The sequence below is a fragment of the Coloeus monedula genome (assembly GCF_965178545.1).
Source record: "Coloeus monedula genome assembly, chromosome: 13".
In the NCBI taxonomy this organism is placed as follows: Eukaryota; Metazoa; Chordata; class Aves; order Passeriformes; family Corvidae; genus Coloeus; species Coloeus monedula.
In genome coordinates, this window is record NC_138793.1 from 7,255,367 (window position 1) to 7,278,145 (window position 22,779).

The 22,779-nt window shown below is 36.0% G+C and overlaps 1 protein-coding gene across 2 annotated transcripts in view; it reads right to left on the bottom strand.

Annotated features, from left to right (window-relative positions):
• Positions 1 to 12,429: 12,429 nt before the first annotated feature.
• The window catches only part of NETO2 (neuropilin and tolloid like 2), a gene marked incomplete at both ends in the record, with an annotated part of 28,919 nt that continues 18,569 nt past the window's right edge, over positions 12,430 to 22,779 (bottom strand). For both annotated transcript variants that reach the window (XM_082290022.1, XM_082290021.1), the window contains 3 exons: positions 12,430 to 13,010; positions 15,950 to 16,063; positions 19,862 to 20,090. In XM_082290022.1, the coding sequence (XP_082146148.1) occupies positions 12,430 to 13,010; positions 15,950 to 16,063; positions 19,862 to 20,090 (924 nt within the window). The remainder of the gene's footprint in view (positions 13,011 to 15,949; positions 16,064 to 19,861; positions 20,091 to 22,779) is intronic.

The following is a 22,779-nucleotide window of genomic DNA, read 5'->3' on the forward strand; positions in this document are numbered from 1 at the left end:
TCGTTTCTACACAGTTATTACTTATGTGACTAGATTTATCAAAGATAGTAGGCTGCTTACACAAATAACTGCTCAGCTGAGTGAGTCAAAATATATCCTTTATCTGTTTTGCAAGCAGTCAGTTTCTTCAGTTGAAAGAAACTTAATTACCATAATTAATTGCTATATTATTTACTAAACTGTCTTGTATTTGAGTGTTGTCACTAGCAATAAATGTAAAAGGGCTTGAGGATCATTAAGAAATTATTTATACTAGACTTGTTATGCTTCTTAGGTTGCTCTTAAAAAAGTACCAATCCGCAAATGTTTCCAGTACTAGAGCAGTTTAAAATCTATTATATATTTAGTTTGTTCTCTTGATAATTACCTTTTTTTAAAAAAACCCTCTGTTATTGAGGTATGTCTTGAAAGGATAGGGTTCATCTCTGGAGTTTACAATTTCTATTCTAGTCCTCTCTTTCCCTGGGAGAGCAAAAATATGTTCATAGCCTTTTGAGCCTGTTGTGGCTCAGGATATGCAGGAGTGGAACCTGCAGCCTTTCATCTTTTTTTTAATCTGCTTTCATAGCCATGGGTATAAATGAAGTATTTGTTTCCATTTTCTCTAATTTTGTGCTTAGTTTCTACAAAAGCAGACTCTTCTTGAAGACTTTAAATAATCCATTACTAAGATGCTTTTTTTCTTGCAATGTTATGGGCTTTTTTTCAACAGGGAATGGACTATTTTGTACAGTATTGTAATCTAAAACTTCCCTTCTTGCTGGAAAGGCTGCTTTTATTTTCTACCTGAGAGATGTTTGGGCACTAGATACAGAGAAGTGCTGAGCATAAGTTAAAAAACAATAGATTTTTAAAAAAACAGTTAATAGATCTAAGCCAGTGAACGGAGACATTTCAATTTAATATCAAGTATAGCCACTAACCCTTGCTGCCATTCTCTGTGACCATTCCAACCTTTATAGAATTGTGTTGATTTAAATTGAATCAAAATTCAAAGTTACTACAAAGTCAGAATTTTTGATGATGCTGTAGAGAAAATGAGTTTGTTCTTTTTCCCACCCTTTTCTGTTTTTTGCTAGGTTTTTGGTTTTGTTTTGCTGGCTTTTTTTCTTCTGAAAGACAAAGAGAACACAATTCACCTGGCTTTGTTAGCTGCCTCTGGTGCAGAGTTTGGTCATTCTTATTATGCTTCTTTCTGTGTCAAAACAGTTGAATCTATTTTGTGACTTCTTTTTTCTTTTGCACTTCTTGTATCCTCTCTGTTAGAAGTGGGAGGAACTGTGCCCAAAACTAGATGACATGAGTGTACTGTTGGCCAGGAAATGGCAGTTTAATCAGTAATTTGTTTACAAATGTTTACTCTAGAAGAACATGACCTAAATAATGAATGTCACCTGTTCCTATGCTGCCAAAAGCTACTGTCAGCATAATCCCTATAGCAACAACAAGGCCAGTATTCTGGGTGCAGAAAATGGAAAAGATTTATCACTAATGCTCCTGTGTATTTGCAAGTTTGTATGGATGCTTACTTCTGATTTTTAAAAAATATAAATATAATTTATTCACTAATAAATACACTCCAATTGCTCATATTTCAGGACCCAGATAAAAGAAAAAGTAGAGAGAATTTGGGCAAGGTGTGATAGCTGTGTAGTCAGGATCCTGACAATGTCTTCAGATAGCTTAACATTTTGGCAAAAAGTTATATTTACCTTCTTGCTGTTCTGGTTGTTCACTTTGGATGGTTTTAAATCTAATTTTAAAGAGATCTTGTGATTGAGACTTGTGAGAAGCATCATGCCCTACATCATGAAAGGGACATTGTGGTCAGATTTTGTTTTGCTCTTTGTTGCTTGTATATCATAACACAATTTTAGTGGTTTTTAAGCACAAATGAGAGTAGTGGTTCCACTTTGTCCAGAGACAGCAGGAAGTAGTCATATGTATGGAAGTGGAAGATGGTTAAGCTGTTTGGGAACTGGATAACTTTTGTGTGTTGCTGGTTTTTTCTTTCCCTCTAGCTTGGATAAAGCACTTATTTGTATGTGGTTTTTTAATACTCCTCTTTCTTCATTGTTGTTTTGGGTTTTTTCTATGCTGGGAAAATAGCTCTGGAAAATTGCCAGAGCTTGTTTTGGAGGAAAATATAATGAGGAGAATGCAGACTCCTGTTAGTGATGTGCATGCTGTCTTGTTTCAGGAGCACACAACGGTCTAAAGTTGAAGAGCCTAAGGTGAATATTTCATGTCTGCTGTAACATTTAGAAGCAAAACTGAATTTTATAGGGAACTGCTATTGGTAACACCATTGGTAATATTTAGGGCAGACAGTTGCATTTTATTACTGCATAAATTAAATTAATAGAAAAATTGGATCATTTGATCTCCAGTGTCTCAACCAAGAAAACACAGTTAACAATCACAGAATTGGGAAGAAAAACCATGACTCCAGAGAGGAAAGTTATTGTTCTGCATTTTGGAACTTGTCTCCATTCATATCCTTATCCAATCAGTATTATTTTGTGATAAGATTGTAGTACAGTTGTGTACTTAAAATTACAATCCACAGCTGCAGACAAAACCTTGAAATGGTTGGAATACTTGATGCACCTTTATAGATAGGTGAATAGATGCACCTTTACTCACAAGCTTTACTGAATGATTTCGGAGTCTGCAAGTGGAGTGGGCACAGGAATTAGGTACTTGACCCCTGAGATTCTTCTTCCATGGCAATGTTGTGACTTAGTTATTACCAGAATATCTCATCACTGCAAGTAGGTTTTTCCTTTCTGTTCATTACTTATTTATTTTGCCCCCAGGGTGCTTTGGTTGGCCTTAATGGAGGAGCAGAAGCCTTTCAGTCGTATGCTTATCAGGATGTAAAGAGAATTTTGCTCTTACTTTGACCACTGTAAGTCGTGACAAATCTAATGAAATAAGTGAGCTATACAAGTTCTGTAAATGAAATAAAAAGTATTTATCTTGTCTCCCCACTCAGTCTTGCTAGGATACTGGATACAGTAAATAACCTTTCCACAGAGATGGGAAAAATAATTAATGTAATTGTAAAAGGGGCATGGCATGCCTTTTTTTCTTGATCCATTTCTGCTTTGGCCCCCTGACTTCAAAGCCTCAAATGTACATTAATGTAGCAATTCAATGAACAGCTGTCTAGTGAAAGAATTTTCTAAAAGCTTCTGTTTTGGTAGGGGTGTAATTGAGGCATCATTCCTTCTTCCAGAGTAAGTCCGAATTTAGAGAAATATATATATTTTTTGTTCTTTTTCCCTCTGTATGAGCTATGTATCCAGCTTAAAGGATTTATTAAAAGACTTTTCACTTGTTTGTGCTCAGGAGCGGGGGGGTGGAAGTTATTTCTTTGATGTTCCTAAGGCTTTCCACATAACTGGATTAAAATCTGAATCCATGTCAAGCAAAACCTGTGACAGTAACGTACCCTAATTTGTTTCCCTGAAGATTGATGTGATAGGTTATTCAAGCTTACCTCTCTCTTCAGTTGTTTGAGCACCTAATTTCTAGATAGTCATGCATTATTGATCTTTAATGCTGATAGTAAGGTGCTTATAAAACAAGAAGTGTCTAACTCTTCTGTTATATTTTCCACAATATCCTTCTTTCTATCCTGTATACATACTTATTTAAATTTAGGTTGTCCAAGATGAACATATACATATTTTAAATCATATGTGTGCATTCTTATAGGGCTGCTGGATAACTGTTTAGCAGACTGTCTCTCCTATTCGTGACAGATATTAATGGGTCAGTATTTTAAATTACTGCTATGTGAACATAACATTGTACTTTCTTATGTTTATTTGCATTGGAATATGAATTATTATCTGCATACAGACAGCAGAGAGCAGTAGTCTGGGCTTGGTCAGATGGTGTGAAGGACAGGGATAGAAAGTAATTTCACAATCAACAGCTTTAACGGATGATAATACTGTAGGAAAAAGCAGAGCTGGCTGGCTTTGGCAGCATATTCAATCTGAGGGTACTTTTGTTATTATTTGAGCTAACGCTGACATGAAACTAATGAAGATATATTTATTTGTATGTGCTGTGTGCAGATATTACTGGACACATGGCCCCATCTGATGAAAAAATAGGTTTAGCCATTTTTTAAAATGTTTGCTGCTGGAGCAGGCTAAAGAGGACAATACTCTTGAATAATCAGATTTGTCTGTGCTTAAGAGGTTTTTTGCACTAGAAACGAGGAACTTGGTCATTTATCTACTTTATGCCCCGTCAGGACCATGAGAGATGCATCTCTGCAGCCAACTGCTACAGTGTAAAGAGTTCAGGGGTGTCAGGAAAATTAGACCCATAGATGAGGGAAAAACTTCACTGGTAACAAATGAAACAAACTGTGCACTAAAAGACTGGGGTGTTTCAATGATGCTATAGTGTTTCTGAGTTCTAGAAAAGTAAACCTATTTGCAATTTTCAGCTTTATATTGGTGCTGGAGAGACACATGAGTTATGCCTCGGGTTACATCCACAACTCAGTTTTTCAGCCCTTTTTGGGCTGTGGTTGTGTAGTATCTATTCTCATACTTTTGTAACCTAACCTTTCTATGTTTATACTTTACTACCTTTTTTCCCTTTCTGTAAGAGGTTGTGACAAAGATTTTCTTCCAAAACCCTTTTAAAAATAGTAAAAATAAGCATTAGATCAGATGTGGCATTTTGCTAATGTAGCTTGCTGCTGGGAATGGAGAACCTGGTTTCATTTAATTTGCTAAATCTTCTTTCAGTTTGTCAATTTTAGGCATTATTCATTAATATTCATACAAAGTCTTTCTTAAAAAGAAAAAAATCAATATGCACATCTAACCTTAATAAGAGGGGTTTGCTGTTAATCAATAGGATCACTAACATAGTGAATTACCCTTCAAAATAGCACTCTAGATGTTTGGCTGTCTTGAAACCTTTTAGCTTGAGTGTGCTTTTGTGTTGAAAAGTATTCCAGTACTATCAGTGAAACTAATGTCTATTATTCATAGGGCATCCAGATCTTGCTCCTTAAGAGAGTGTATGATTTTTTTGGATGCTTTTACACTGAATCTGGTGGACTTTATATTAGACCCTAGAATTTGACTCCTGTCTGAAAGTGAATCAAAGCCATTTACTTCTTCTCCCTGGATATATCATACTGGGTATTTCTGTTAAGATTGGCCTGGGGCCCACAGGCAAGATTGTCATTCATTTCAAATATTCTCCCATCACTCCTGGAAGTGCTTCCATGATGAAAGAATGGAAGGTAGCCCCATGGTTAGGCAAGCAGGAGACAGGTTATTACATCTGCAAATATACAGCAGACAAGTGTTTCTGCTTTGAGATAGGCTTGGCTTTCTGCCACTTCCTTCAGTTGGTGTCAGCTGTTCTTTGTAACTCAACAAGGCAACCAAATAAGTTGCAGTTTCTTGCAGTTTTACAGAAATAATTTTTTATTATACTCAAAGTCTGACATGATTGTTCCTTATCTTTCGGGTTTTTGGCAAGATGAATTTCTGTGCGGTCCTATGGCAAGGATAAGCCATGACCTCTAGTTCTGATTCACATAAAACTAAATTCAATTACATCCATTTCCCTCAGTAATTGTGGTCCTTGTATGATCACCCTGCATATTTTTGTTAGTTTTTAAATGATGCACAAGCTATTTAGGAATCGGAAAATTAATGTAGAAATAACTTTTATTTTTTCTACTTTTTGTTGATGTTCCCCTAAGCCTTGAGGGGTACTTCTTACCTTGAGCTCCTTGTTTGGTACTGTTGCTAAAGAACAGTTGGTAGCCTTTACTTATGTTCCTGAGGGGAAGAGAGAGTACTGAAAAAGGAATGCATTTATGCTTTTTATTTCGTTTGTTGAGCATTAGTATTTTTCAGCTGCAGTAGTGTTAGAGGTGGTGCTAAAATGTTGTCATTAAATCCTGATGTTAAACATCTGGCAACTTGTAATGGAAACTATTCTCTGAATGTATGTAATGCAGCTTTTTATACTTTATAAATTGGCATTTAAACCAGGTATTTCTTAATTTTAAACACCGTCATGCAATATTTAAATCTACTTCTTATAGCTCTTTGTGGACAAAATTCCACATTTGCTTTAGAGAGCATTTTATCTTATGATGTTAATAATAGAAGGAAATTAAAAAACAACCAAACACACCAAACTTGTATGTTCTGACAATTCATAAGTAAAGTTTGTATTCTGATAGTTCAAGTAAAGGGTGTCTTTTCCTTATGCTAATGTCTGTCTTTTCTTCTACTCTGATGAGGAAAGTGCAGTACAGTAAAGCTTTCCAAGTCTGAAGCTTTATTAGTTCTGGATCTTAAAGGCAAACAACTTAGTTTTCTTTATTCCTACTTCTCTTGCACAGATATGAGAGCTTGTGTTCAAATGTATTGAAACAGACAAAATGCAGAAGTGTCTGGGGGAATGTGATAACCTTAGGAGTCATACAGAGCTCTAAAAATTACCTAATAGATGAGATTATTTTAAGTATCTGTTACTTTTGGTTTGTTTACTATACATTTGAATTATACATAGATATTTTGTGCTGGTTTTTTATATTCCAGAATTCCCTTTACTGTTAAAGATAACATTTAATGATGACAGAAAATTAAATGGCCTGTGCAGAATCTTTTGCCTCTGGTAAGTGAAAAGCAAACATCTTCACTCTACTAGATCTCTTTGTTTTTCATTACTACAGAAAAATTAAAATTATTTGACTTGGCCTCAGGCCTTTTTTTGCTCTATTGGGTTATTAAAAATACAGTGAAGAGCCAGTAATGAGTGGTATTCCTTATGTACCTTGGCTATTTGTTCTTTACAAATAGAAGATTGATTACAATGGTGAAGAGACTTGGGATTTATTGACTTGTCTTCCTAGGAATTTTTTATCTTACAATTGCTTTCAAGAGTATTTTCCTGCTTTTTTCACCCCCATTAACCACTGAATCATCTTTTTCTATAATAATCAGTAGTAGCTGAGAATGCTAGCCAGTAAACTCAGGCCTAACAGCTGGATTTTTCCAAATTATTAGGAGTATTTGAGGGTGCTTACTGAAGTGAGGGAACCTAAAATATTGCTTAGGTAGAATTATGGACTTTATTATCTTGAGGTTAATTCAACTGCATTGGAGGGCGAGTTAAATATTGTATCAGAAATATCCAGTGGTTAATATTTGATTGTTTCCCCTTTTGTATTTTAAACCAAGAATTCTTTAATTATCAACTCCTCTCCTCTCTCTGCAAATAGCTTAAACCCTGGATTCTTGTGTTACTCATAGGTGAATGCAGTAGTTGTTACAGGCGTGTTATGAGCAAACCAGGGGCAAACTAAATCCTCTCACAAAAAGCCACAGGCTCTTTTAATGCTGATATTACTTCCCCATGAAATACTAAACCTTGAATATTAGAACACTAGTGTACTTTGTTCCAGTTTAGCCATATTCATTTGAGGTTAAGCAGATAATCCTGTGAGCTTTGAGTTTTCTTTGTAGTCTCTTACTTCTCTGGTGGAAAATAAGCTGCAGTACAGTCTTAGAAATTAACGTAATGCTTAAACGCTCAGATGCTGTGGTTTAATGATAAATACTTCGCAGTATAATCCTTGCTCCTAAATAACTTTTCGAAGGAAGACAGAAGCAACTTTATGTAGGTGATAATGAACTTTGAGGCTAATTATAAGTTGTAATATGCATATATTTCTATATATGAATTAATAAATTATTGAAATAAATTTTAGCACATTAAAGATGTCTAGGAAACCTGTGTTTGGGATGAGAAGTAATTATTTGGGGAAAATGATGTGATATGCATCTTTTAAGAGCAGTAACGGTTGACATCATTCCATCCTTCAGAAGGAATGATACAGATTTCAAATCAGGAAATTATTTTGCTTTTTTGAGGTGTGTAGGTCTTAGGTATCTATTATTTGATTTATCATAATATTTTGTTTTTTCTTGAACAGAATTTGGCATAAAGTTTTTAGGGGTTTCTCCAGTATACAAGTTATTACCATAAATTATGAGATGGCAGTGGAGAGAGGTACAAAGACATCAAGTTCTTTGTTTCTCCCTGAGCCTGGCTCTGTAAGAACATACTTATAAAAACTAAGCTGTTTTATCTGGTATATGGTAGATTATCTTCAATAGTGAGATAAGAGGGACCAAGTTGACCATTCAGAAATTACTGTTCTTGATCTATAAAACAGATGGGAAAAGATTTTTGTTAAGCTGATTGTGGAAAATGGAGTGTAGCAAAGGAATTTGAATATGAAAACAAACTTGCAGTTCCATGGTGACACAGAACCACATATTACAGTATATTGACATGTGATTTGTGCATTTACAAGGGGGATTTATGCTGTACAGAGATGCTTATTAGATATCAGATGACTGACTTTTTCAGTTGCAAAAATAGTAGCTTTTATATTGTTAGGTTGAGATAGGTGCTGTAAATACTAATTTTTAAAGCATGAATCAACTCATCCAGGTTTTTGATTTTAAAATCCTTTCTCCCATTATAATTAATATTCAGTTTTAGCAGTGTGATCTCAGTGTAAAATCAGCTTATCTTTCAGGCTGACATGGATTAGGAATCTTGTTTTGATAAACAGTCTACAGACCTAAGCAATCATAGGACTTATACATCAACTTTGAAATAAGGACATGTAAAAGTAAATGGACTTGACAGAGTTTTGCTGTGGACAGATACATAGAGCCTGACCATACAGGAAGCTCAGACTGTAGCTGTGGTTTCATACATCCACATGAATTCAGTTGTTCCATTTCAAGCAGTAATTTACTCATCTTCCTAGGTATATATGCTAAGATATTTTTAAATTTTTTAGATTTTTTTAAATTTACTTGTGCTGTTGGTATCCTTTCAGATAAAGGACTGTACTTAAAATAATTTGGAAAATTAAATGTCATGATCAATGATATAAGAACCTTATTTAGGGACAAATTTGTTTTACAAATAAGACGTGCTTTTTTCCCTCATTCAGCAGATTTGCTGCTAACGCACAGAATTCTTTGTACCAAGTGAAAAACAAAGCAGTGTATTTTAAGGACATAAAGATTCTGTGAAGTGTTCACATGACAAACACCTTTTCTTGTAAATCAGTGACAGTTCTTTTCATAACCCTTCTTTGTATTGGTTTAGTAAAAATACACAGTCATTATTGCAATATGCCATTGTAATTTGTAGATGCTATGAGGTCATCTTGTCTATAGCAGACAAGAGAATCCAGTGCATTTTAAGTACACATTGGTATTTCTGTGATCACCAAGGAGTCAGGAACAGCATTAAGCGCGAGCTTCCTGTGCCACTGTCATTATCTCTGTAAATGCAGATGTCTGCTCACAGAACTCACACGAGTTGTAAACCACAGCCACTTTTATTTTCATGTTGGCTGTAGGTTTACTTATACAGTTTTCATCACAATTCATTCTTCATAGATAGTTTGCTTAGATAGTCTAAGCTACTATGATAAAAGGAAAAATGAATTAGAAATACCAAAAAGTAGTCAATGCTGCTGGTATTTTCCTGGTCAGTGTGTGTCTAGTGAGTGTGTCTTTGCTAAGGAGCATTCAGTGCTAGCACAGGGTATTGCAGATATGGGTACAATGGAGTGCAAATCAGGATGCTCCTAGAAATGTATCAATTTAGGATGGAGACAATGGAAGTAGACTGATGGTACTCAGATATTGCACTAGTATGAAATGTGGTATTCTTCACTAATTCCCCAAAAAAATTTAAAGACCACAACATCAGCTTCAACTGGGTTGACACTGCAAAACCAATACTAGATTCTTTCGCTAAAAGCCTAAGCTTTTTGTACTGTGATACCCAGCAGTTTATCCAGTTAGTTTTTCTCTACAGTGAAGGGAAGTTGATCATACTGGAAGTGGAAGTATGGCTGTAATAGTTAGGACTTATTTCTCAAAGCACAGCTCAGTAACTGAACCCCACCCTGTCATGGGCTGTGTAGGCAGAGTGGTTTTCAAACACACCACAGGATATTGGAAACAGTTATGCTCAAAAGCCAGGACTGGTTGTGGGAGCTCCCCTGTGTGCTCTGGGGTAGCCAAAAGGCAACTGTGTTCTGATCATGTAATCACAAGGCTGCGACAGAGACTGAAGTATTACTCAAGCCATTTGGGAAGTTCTTCAATTTCCCTTTTCTCCACAGACTTGGGCTCTGCAGGTTTCCTATTTGTTTTATTAGTACAGGTTTAATGTTCAAGGACAACATAAGTTGGGAAAGAGTAGGGGGTCACATTATTTTTAGCACATGGATAAATATACCTTAAAAAGAAAATAAAACTTAAGTCATGCAAACCTAGCATTTACAACAGTTGTATGGATAAGAATGACCTGTGTAAAACTACGTATTACTTGTTGAAAGAATCTGGAAATAACAAACTGTCACAAATAGCATTGTGTGTCCTATAGGTCATGGTGAGATATTTTATCTTGAGATCAATGAGAAGTAAATAAAATCTGCAAAATGTTTTGATTAAATATTCAAAAAATTTCAAGTAAAAATTAGCTATATTTTTAAAATATTTATTTTCTGCATTTTGTGCATCTAAAAATAAAGTCCATTTTCATTCTTTCAAATTGAAATACATTCTGGGACCAGCACAAAAACTGGTACCAGGATATAGCCTCATGGGGCTAAGATATGAGCTGATTAAGCTCTTTTTAGATAGGCGACAAGGTTAATTGTCAAGTTGGGGAGTGTTGAAGAAACTCAGTTCCCCTTTCTTTTTTCCCCTTAAATGTTGTACATTTTAAGCATTAAAAAAAAAAAAAATCTTTATCATTCTAATGAAAATCTGTGATTACACCTGTTGTTCATATTTTATTTCAAAGAAATTATTTTTCAGTTGCAAGGGTCATATGTTAAGATGTTTTTGGGTTTTTTTTATACTACAGTCAGCACAACAAACACTATGGTTTGACATACATTTGTAAATAAAGGCTATGCCCAGTGCAAGCTGGGGGGGTCAGCTTTAGTCAAAGGTTTCCTGTAAACAAAATACCCAAATAAGCTCAAAGTACCCAGGGAAGAAAGTGTAGGCTAATGCAGAAGTTATGATAAGTATTCTTGGCAAATTGTGGTGTGTGCAGCAGCCACTGCAGGTTATTCAGAGCTGCTAAGAGGACACTGAAAGAAGCCTGCTGTACAGGTGCTAGGTTTGGATATAAGAAATAATCTGTACAGTATAAAGTATATCAAAAGCTTAAAAACCACAATGAGAATATATTTTAAAAATTTTTTCTATATTGTAAAAATTTTTAAATTAGGTCCAAACTACCATTTAAAAAGGTATGAAATGTGCAATTTTCCAAGTGGAAACAAGGGGCACAAGAAGGATTCCATAGGGGTTAATCAGAGTTGCTTTGTGATTTGTTTCCAGTACCTTCATATACCAGTAATCACACAGACCTCAGAGCAGTTCTCTTCAGGCAAGTAGGACATGAGCTAAAAGTATCATCACTGATTTCAGTAGGGAAGATTGGCTGCAACAAGGAGTAAAACGCTATTTTAAGAGACAAATGTACAGTACAATCTATTTATGTAAATACTTGGAAAACTCAGGAACAAAATTGTTTCCTAAGTACAGAGCTGTGAAATCAGTGCGCCATATGGAGCTATAATATATGGCAGAATATTTTAAAATCCTAAACCTTCTTGAAAGAAAACTGTTGTAAAAGTCTGCGTCTAGAATAAAATGACTACTCACTTGTGTTTTAACTGAAAGCTGGAAAGCTATTTCCAAATGTACTAAAATTAATATAACTTGATGTTGTTTAAAGGCAGTAACCCTTTTCACTTATTTCTCACAAAGCATAGAGTGTGGAGGTGATAACAAGGCAAGTGAAACAGATGGCTGTAACATAATTCATGAGTCTTAACCGGCACTTAATACTAACTCTACTTTCAATTTGACAAATACAATAAGACACCTATGTTGACATACACGTGGTGCACTTAACTACTTTTATTTAGGCAAGTGAGGTATTAAAATTGTCTTGAAAAGCAGACATCTAAAGAAGAGAAAATGGTATGAAGAAGAGAATAGTAGTCATTGTTTTCAGTGTTCAGTGATTAGTAGTTGTAAGGTTTTTTCTTCCAATATCCTATCTTATAATTTCCATGCACAAGTCTCTGTCTTACTCCTCCACTAGACAGCTAGCTTGGGAAGATGGGAGGAAATCCACCATTTTTTCAGTAAGAACTAATTATGAAGACTGGTTTTGTTATTTGAAATGAATAAGCTAAAAGTGTGTGCATCTCACACGCTGCATATGGTACACTTTTAATATATACACTGTCATTGTACACGAGCATTTTGTATATACACCGATACCACCTTCAGCAGGAAGTTAAAAGTCAATAGATAATGAACCTTGTGCTGTATCTTCCCTTCCTCTAACATAAATTTCACATGGAATCTCCTCCATCACCCTGTCTTCTATGACCTGCTCGGGGCAGTCGTGAGCTTGCTTGAAAGTGTAAGTGCTTTTCTTGAATGTGCTGTTAAATGTTTTCATGGGCTGGGGCTGCGCAAAGTCATTGCGGAAGGGCAGTTCCATGGAGCTCAGGTTGGTCCTGCTCTGCTTGATATTGGAGGCCTGGGAGCCACAGTGGTGGTCATGAATGCATCTGGAAGCTGTTGAAGGGCGGCGCAGTTTCTGATAGTTTTCAAGTTCCTCTGATAAATCTGCCAAATCTGCAGAAATTTCTTTGTCCCTTAGTGAAAAGAGTTCATAATGTGGAGGATCAAATACTTCCTGGAAACCAGTTTTATTGAAGGCAGTCTTGCAAGCCATAACCTTTTTGCGAGGTTGCTTTACTTGCACTAGAATTGAAATTATGAGAAGAACTAAAACTATCCCTGTTGTGATGCCAATGATTGTCCCATGGGTTTTGGTGATTTGTTCAAACAATCCAGCTTTTTTCTTTTCTGCAAAGAAAAAAACGATTATGACAAGACATTTATTAATTTCTACATTTTTGATAATGTATTTAAACAAAGCAAAACTGTATTGTGATTACCATGTGAGTGATAAAATTACTTAATAGGACTGGAGACTAGACCTGTATGTCAATGGGATTTGTCTAATTCCCTGTCATTAGTGGCTACCATATGATAATTCAGTGGCAGGTGCAACTATGTGAATCAGTGCATGCTGACGCAGCTGGGGTGTGCCTTCCGTCCTGAACCTTTACTGATGGTCTGTATTCTTAAATCTGTAGTTAAATAGGCTTAAATTAACCTTAAATAGGTTAAATCCAGCTACAGATGATGTTTCTCTTACCATGGTTTGCTCCTGCTGGTAACATTCCCAGTGATGTCAGTAGAAGAAAAGCTAGATTTAAAATTGTCTAGTTCTTTAAAAGTGAAATATTATCAGATATAACAAAGACTGTACTGTTGGTTTTCACATCTCTTGGAAATTTAATGGCTATGTTTTTGTGTAAGTCTGTTATACCTAATTCATCACAGGGAGCTTTAGCAAAGCTATATTCCAGTTCTAAGAGTCCAAAGATCAAGATACTTAAAAAAAAAAAAAGGCAGGGGGACACACCAACCAACCCAAATCATATGGCAATTTTGGCTAGTACTTCATGTGAAAACACACAAGATGGCATCACCAGAACAAGATGGTTTTCCATATTTAAAATTCTTAGTTGAAGACTAAAGTTTTCCAGTTGGATTTCAGTTCCATAAATGTTCTTACCCTAGGGGACTGAAAGACTTGTACACAGCAACACTGGTTAGTGGAAGAAAAGCATTTAAGACTATGTAAAAGAAAATGTAGTAGCCTAAATATTGCACTATATTTTCAGATATCTGGCTCCTGGCATCTGAATATGTGTGTTATGCACCTAAGTACCACACAGTGCATGGGGAGAGCAATACACCATCATGTGTTATTTGAAACAACCCTTACACTAAGCAGAGACTCCCAAGGAGTTGGCTAATAAGAAATTACATTTCTGCTTCAGAGCTTGGCCTATTTACTTTGAGCTACTTTCTACCTTTGTATTGAAGGAGGATATTGTGCCTTGTCCTGCCTAGCTTAGATCTCAGTGGTACCATCCATGGTGGGAGGTATGAATTTCAGTGCCATGGAAGTTCTCTTGTCTGCATCTAGGTTTCTTAATTCTTGACAGAAATTTTAATCAGAAAGTTGTTTTGCAAAAGGCGATGCCTTCTCCAGTCTCTTAAAATAAATTGCACACAACTGACTATCAATTTTTGTCTTACAGGGCTTAGGCATAAGTAGGTCACAATATGCTCAGATTTATGTAGCTATTGATACGGACTAAATGAGAACTCTGGGTGCCTGCAGGAACTGAGCACAATTGTGAGGAGCTCTCTTTTTAAGGCTAAGTATTGCTTATTTGGTTGCCTCAGTCTCCCTTAGCTGGCAATGTGGATCTAGTCTTCAGCTGCCTCTTAATTTTTGCTGTGCAAGTATTACAGCAGAATTTAGATTGCATTCAACATAAAACGTGACAGGTTGTTCAGCACCAGATACAGCAATTTACAAATATTGGGGAAGGCACGGTTTTTATGGAATTAACCTTTTTAATACTGCAGTACATGAGTGAAGTGTGGATTCTAGGGGAGAGTCTAGAAAGCAGCTGGTAAAGATGGGAAAGAGATCTGGAAATTGAACTTAAGAGGGAATGATGAATATTATGAAAGGCAAGGATTATTTAGAGGAAGCTTAGTTTTACATTGCAAACTTGGGAATTACAGATCAGTTTTGTTAACTGGAAAACTTCCACAATATGTCTTACATTAGAACATCTATTAGTGGTGTGAATTCCTTTGTTTACCTAAAACACAATTAAAAAGTAGGGTTTTTAAAATGTTTATTTACTTAAAAAAGTCAAGCAGGATTTGTGCATTGAAAAGACATTTTCTTTCAAGACTTTCTGTAGAGAAGGTCTTGACCCTTTCTGCAGGGTCAGTTTCCCTTTGAAATGGAATACATATTTAAATGTTCTGGAGTTTTGTGTTCAGAGCTATTGATGCCATTCTATTTGTCAAAAAACCCTAAGCAAACAAGCTGAAGTGGTTTTGTTCTATTGTTTTCTTTAGAAAGAAAAACTGTTAACCTTAGACTGGTTTTGTTCTAACTCTGACAACTGAGCTGTTCTTGAAGCACAGGAGAATGTTTGTGCTTTAACAGAATAACAATTTCTTCAAATTACAAGAATTTTTCCTACAAAGCCTGATGATTGAAGCAAGTCTTTACTGTAGTTGTGATAATAATACTCCACAATCCATGTTCTAGAAGCAGCAATTTACACATGTCTGTTTTCAGTAAGTGTTTATTTCATGCTTCCTAACAATTCCTCCTTTCTTCCCTCCTTTTCCACATCATATACAGCAGTTGAATTTATCCTGAAATAGCCTATGATTTACAACTCTAAACAAATGTTTTGTAATTGTCTCTGAGGATCATTGCTTCTATTTCAGCCCTGAGAAAGGCTTTTTGTGCTTGAAAATTTTTCTGTGTTTTTTCAGCTCTTTATTTTTATCTCTAAAAGGTATTACTTGTCCCTACAATCCCTGCTTCAGTTAAAGTTTAGAAATTGATAGGATGCAGCCTCAAAAATACTAAATTCTATTTCTTATCAAGCTGATATCCTTTTAAAATAGAGAGTATATGCTGAAGAAGAAGAAATTTAGTTAAAAGCAGTAAGATCAATATTCAGAATGCTTACATGTGTCCTGAGTTTAAATAAAAAATTTGGAACACCTTCCTGAGATTAGCAGAATAGCTATCTTCAGCATATTTCCAGGAAAAAGACATTTCATTTATTTCTTGAAAGGCAAACTGACCAGCCTAGTTCATAAAAGGCTGTGATTTGCACTATATTCACCTCTGCAGTGATTCTCATCCCAAGGGTATGCACAGTTCTGAATGCCATTGCAGACTAAAGAATTATTGATGCACATGTTGCTATGGCAGAAGTAAGTGCTGCCTGAGCAGGGAGCTGCAAGAGAGAAGAGAGAGAAAACATTCAGAATTTTCAGTAATTGACACCTTACAATAAAACTAGTAAGCTCCTGTGTTTGGGGTTTTTAACATGCATTCTTCCTCTCTGTTTAAAACACAATCACTTCTCTTGCACAGCACTAATTATTATGATGCTCTTCTCTCTCTTCATGTGATTGCTTTCAGCATATTATCAATGCTACAAAACCAATTCTTGCTCCAAAGGGGTAGGTAGCAAATAGAGACAGTCACAAAACACAGGTAACGGAAGAAGGCTTTAGTATGTGTCTTTCAAAATGTAATACTTAAAAATCGCATGCTCACTATCAATTATATATTTATTCTGCAGAGCATCTGCTGTGTAGATGTTGTGAAGCACTCCCTGAACATCTGCATTTTAGAGCCCATTAATATCTTAAGGCAAATCAGATTTCAGCTTGTGGAGGACTGTTTCAGTAATTGCAAGAGATTTCAATAACTAGAGGCATCTAAGTAATTCCTGCTTGTGAATCAAAAGCTCCCAAATCCTCCTATTAGAGCTAATGCAGGGATTGAGACAGTACAGTTTAGCTTTTTATATATCTATATATAGTCAGAAATTTGAAGAAAGAATTTAACTAGAAAGCTGCCCTATGTTTTTGTGAGTATTTGCTACAGCTCCTTGACATTAGAAAAAAGATATTAAAAAATAGTAATAATTCTTTTCAGGATGTTGTATAATATACATAAGGTATTATTTATGAATTCAGTGCATTGGACAAGAAATTGGTTTTCCCTTTGTTTCAGTAATGCGGTATTTTAATGATGGAAACCTCTGTTATTAGTGGAGTCAGTTATATATTCAACAGCAAAGATGTGTGATAGACATTCTACTATTTGGTTTCACAGAAAGAATGTGTTCTTGAGCCGTCTGGATTCTCTGAAACATACAGAGGGAATGACTGCTCCTGAACACTGCGTTTCTCACTTGGTCCTTCTGTTAGGCTTGAGAATCTCAATGACAAAAAGAGGAGTTATGCCTAAGAAAAAGAACATTCAAACCTTTCATTCTGATTTTGCATTCCTAAATTAAATATGTATTGTTTTCCCATTGCTTACTCCACTGAAGTTCAGTAACCTAGACTCATTGGTTTTAAGCTTTTTTATTTGCTGTTACCGCTTAACCCTGGCAATCTGGCAAGAAGTCCCATACAAGAACTTACTTTAATTGTAGTGCAAGTATGAATACAGAATATACTTAGAGTGTTATTCTGGAACAGTTTATCTATGTAATTTCAGTGCTTAAAAATGTCATGGTAGCCATCACATCACTTCCTTGCTCAAGTGAGTTGGGAATTTAATTGTTTGGAAAGTAGATCTAGTCTGAAGAACACTGCTTTAAAACAGGATCAGTCCTTTGGAAGGTTGAGATCAGGCCCACTGTCAGTTATGGCATAATGTAAGACATTTCCTTTTTTATTTCCCTGAACAGGTGAATTTTTTTACAGTTCTGTATGTTTGGATGATGCATTCTGCTGTTGCTTTTCCATCTGCCAGCATAATCTCTATTTTATGTCTGTGTAGCCTCTTTAACTTTTTGTAGGCGTGGCTTTTGTTCACAATTCATAAAGATGGGAGAAATGGACTTATTCTCCTTTTGTCTGTTATTTGGGGAGTTTGAAGTCTAAAAGTCACAATGATTTATCAGTTCTAGCCTAGGACTTCAAGGACATAGCTGGACTCTTCCCATAACAGCTGTCCAAAAGTGGTGCAATGCTCACAGTGCTCTTTGTATCCAGCATTTCTTATGTATTGAATCAAGCCAGGAATCAAATACATTGATTTTTCCCATTGCTGTTAGCTGAATTACTTAGTCAAATCTGCAAGCAGCACTAGGTGTCTGTTAGGTGACTGTCATGCACTATTTCATTTATGGAAATCTTTCCAGAAATATTGATCGTTTTCAGGGTTGGCTTCATATAATTACAAATCATTAGCAAGGTAGAAGAGAAAAATATCTTCACAATCTGAAAATAAGATTAGCTCAGATTCACTTTTTTCAGTTAGAAAAGTTGCTTATGACTAGATTATATAAAAATACTTGAAACACTTTTCAGCCACATACTTTTCAATGACCCAATCCAAGAAAGGCAGTATCTCAAGTAAATAACAATAACCACATACCTTTGCAGATGTTTTTCTGCCAATGACTTTTGAGTTGTTTTAAACTCATAAATTTGGAAAGTTAGCTACCTTTAGGAGTACTTAGTGTTTCAACTTCTTGCATTAAAAAACCCGCCATAACCCCCCCAAAAACCCCAAAGTCAACAACAAAAAACCCACTCCAATATTTGTAATATAAATAGATCATTTCCCTGGCAAAGTTCATAGCAACTGAAAGCTGGAATAACTTGCACTATCACCAGTGTTAATAATTGTATTGAAATAAAAGCTACTGGAAAAGCAGTTATCAATTTTTGCAAGTTGCACTTAAAACTGACATTTACTTAAATTCTCAATATCTAAAGCTTATTAAATGCCTCTTGTAGGTTAAGCAGTAGACTATCTTGAAACATGCAATTGCTCCTTATTACCCTGTATTCAAAGTAAGCTAGAAGCTATTTCTCTTCTACATATCTGTTACTTTAGAAAGATTGTTTTACAAAAAGCAGCTTTTCTCCTATGTTAAAATTTACTGTTTTATGGAACAGAACATAAAATCTACCTATTGCCTGTAACCTGAACTTTCTTGCAAGGTAGCAACCAGGATCTCTTTCAGGACTGGCTACAGTTATGTTATCTTAGAAAAGGGGTTTTTTTGTCAGCAAATCTGTACTATTTATTCTTCAAGCAAAACTTTTTGAAAACCTTTAGCACAAGCATAGGTCTGATTTCCTAAAATGGGAACATTTAAGAGCTCTCCCCATGTATCTCAGATCTGCTCTGCAGTTCTGAACTTAGTCTGCTTTAGTGCCATTTATTTCCAGGTTCTGCAATGTGGACAGTATTGTCCTCTCTAAATATGTGAAGCAACAAAATTCCATTCAGGGAGAACACCCTTAGAAGAAAAAAAATCTCACAAAAAACCTGCTTTCAAGAAACATCTTAATTTACAATGAGAATAAAGACTATGTCTAACCCAGGGTATAGAATCCAAGCAAAAACCCAGACGGCATTTACAACTCTGCTTTAATTACAGCCATCTTGAAAAACTTGAATTTAACTGCTTATTCATGGCTGTACAACACCACAGGGCTTTGCTAAGGGAGCACGTGTGGGGTCCTTTAGAGCCAAATGCGGCTGAGGGTAAGGGAGCAGCTTGACTGGACGGGGTGTAGTTCCAGACCCACAACTGAAGATAGAGCTGTGGATAGGAAGGAGAGTGAGACTTTAAAGGATCAGGCTTGTCTTCTACTCTTCTGAACAGCCAGAGTGGGCTTAAGAAGAGCCTGTTGTGGTGTCTGGCAGGGAACTGGGAGCTAGTGGGAGAGCACACTTCAGTCCCACTGTTGTCTTTTTGAAGTACATTTGTGCTCATTTGTAGAGAAGGACATCTCTTTGTGAGAAGAAGGTAGACTAGGGCAGTACTGCTGAATTCAAATGGAAAATAAATCTTTTAAGAACGGAGGAAAGCTTTTCTGCAGGAACCATGTTAGAACGGTAATGAAGCAATTATCTAATTTACCTGCTACTATATGAAGGAAACAGATACAACCTTTTTCATGTATTCCTGCTGCCTAGCATTCAGCTGATGCATTTCCTAAAATACTTGAAATACCCTGATACCAAGAGAATTGGCACTTTCAGATCTACTTACGATCCACAAAGGAGGTGAAGAGCATTCTGAACCTGCTCAGTCTGCTGCCTTCATCTGCCCACATCCGCACCACCCCTGTCCCTGTCTGCAGTGTGACATCGTTGGCCACTGTGCTGCAGAACTTGGCCTTCAGGTTTTCAATGGAACTGCTCCCGTCATACACAGCAACGAAGTTCCTTTTGCATTCATTAGAGTGCTCCATTTGATAGTCCAGAAATCGCATATAGATCTGTTAGGAAAGAGGAATCAATATCTTTAGGAGAAGAAATACAGAGAGGAGAATTTTCTTTCTTAGCAAATCCTGAATGTTTTGTTCCCTTACACATACATATATATATAATTCCCAATTCACAACTCTTTTAAACTTCCATTTTCTTATTAGATGTCCATGTGGAGTATTACCTGAAATTTGTCTTGGGTATCTGTTTCACTTCTCCCTACTCTGCAAAACGTTCTTTATTTAAAAATTTACTTTGATTTGTTTCTGCTCCCTTTGGAAAAACAGTACAAAGCAACATACTTGGTGAAGAAACCCCCAAGAAGTTCTGCTAAATTTGAAGTTTATTTCTCTGGAAGAGACACACAAGGAATGCACAAATGTACTGAAATAATTTTAAAAGTACTTTGCCTGTTCTCTTTCTTTTCTTTTTAATTCATAAAAACAATGTTAAAATATAAGGGAAGGAGTCTAGCCAGAAAAGCTCTGAAGTAAAAGAAAGAAATTAAAATTTATTGCTTCATAATGAAAGCTAATTACTGAACCATAGCTGTGTTATAGAAGACACAAACCATGAAGTCAGGAGTAATTTGAATAAAAATGGAAATGAGAGAAAAGTAAGCTGTCTGTGTAGGAAGAATTAATGAATTTAAGCTAATCTTAATACTTCTAAAAGCAGAAATTTAATCCAAGAGAAGGCAGCATATGTGTTAGAACACGTGCAGCAAGGAAATTAGAAGATTGAGATGGTATTTAAAGAGTAAGTAAATAATTTATTTTGCTGGGGCAGGAAACTCATGCAAGACTGTAATTCAGTTAAAATTACATGAACACATCAAAAGGTTTTTTAATCTCTTCAACAGCTGTATTGGAATTCTCAAAATTCTTCTGAAAGTTTTGAGATATGAAGCCAAGTCACCTAAGCATGGTACAAAGGCCATTTTAGACTTAAAAAATTCCTAGATAGCCATTGTGTTGACAGAGAAGAAATGTGTCCAGGTGGAGGCTGAGATGCTCCTCCCCTATCCACGCAATCTCCCGTGTGTTCCTCACCTCAGCCCACTCCAGCCTGGAGCTGTTTGAGCACTGCTCCCAACCACCTCTCTGGCCCATACCAGGGCTGCTGCAGAGCTTCTGCACATCAGGGCTTTTATGTGTCTGCCTAAGGACTCTGGGACTCCTGCTCAGGTGGGAAACAGGAGGTCAGGGCAGATGAATCCCACACTTGTGCTCTATTACCCAGTTTGCTGCTCCTTTGCCATAGCTTGATTTTAGTCTCACTGAGTACCAAAGCCTTTTATAACTGAGTTAGAAAGAATTTGCTAAAACAAAACCAACCACCTGTGAGAGACAAAAAAAGATATGCCCCCACCCCCTTCCTACACCTATCAGGCTTTATTGAAGACATGGTAAAAGAGCACAGGGAAAGACAAGTGACATTTGTACCCCTTGGCTTTTCCTTCCCAGTGCTTCCTGAGGCAGGTTGGCCAGCACTGCCTTCCCTTGCACCTTCTGTCTGAAGATGCAGCCTGTGCTGTATTAGCTCATGCTTCACCTCACTGTTCTGTGATTTTCAGCGTATTTTTTCTTTTTTTCTATTTTCTTTTTTTTCCCGCTGCCCTGCTTTTGTTAGATTTACTGCTGGACATTCTCAGCTACATTGAGAACCTGTCTTCCACTGATGACTTATCTCAAAAACATGGATGTGAGCTGCAATTGCTAGTATTTGGCCTGAGAGATGGTATTTTCTTTTAATGATTGACTTTATCTATGTGCTACAAAATTACAATGGAAACTAAAAATAATTTAGCACACTTTTAGTAGAGCTATTATTTGTATGATAACAAAGGAATAATCCCATTAAAAGTGCTCACCTCTCCACAAGATTCTTTGGATTAATGTGTTAGGCAAGTATAAAAGGTCCTTACTCTTACATTACACTGATTATTCTGGTAATTTTATGAAATATGGAGGTAATTTATTAAGTATATGCTATACACATTTTAAAAGTACTTTCATTGCTGCACTTCTGTCAGTTTTAGAAGTTTATTTTTATTACAAAATTGAGGAAATTAAAAATGTCTGTGCTTTTTTTTTTCTCAAGAGACTGCACATTATGAGATCTAATGGATTTTATCATAATTCTGCCTGAATTGGAGCTTGTGAAACCACTGTCAGAATACTAAGAATTATTTTTATGTAATGTTTTAAATCGATAATTTAGGATGATGATCTATTTTCAGGACTCACCCAACTATAACTCTGCATTCTGGCAACATTCAGTAATTTATTAAAATACTTAAGCACAAGACCTGGTGCATTCAAGTGGCAATGTACAGAGAAAATGGGTTTGTTATTGTTTCTGGAAGAACTGCTTCTATTACTTAGACTAGTATAGGGCTCTTGAGAGTTGACTCACTTCCTCAAAGGCTCAAATATATTAATGGACTTTTAATTTCTTTCTTGTCTTGTCCTCTTATTATCATCTTTTTGGATGCTGTTTCAGAATGCACTTGCAAGGTGGTTAACTGGGTTGCTCAGTTAACTATTAGGAGTGTGTTAGAAGGCAGAGGGAAGGTTTGTCATCTTGGCAGCTACTTAAAAATATTTTTTAATTTTTATGCATGTGCAAGAAGAAGCAAAATTAAAGATATGTATGCTATATGGAGAAAAGTATGTGCTCTTCTGTGCAATTAATATT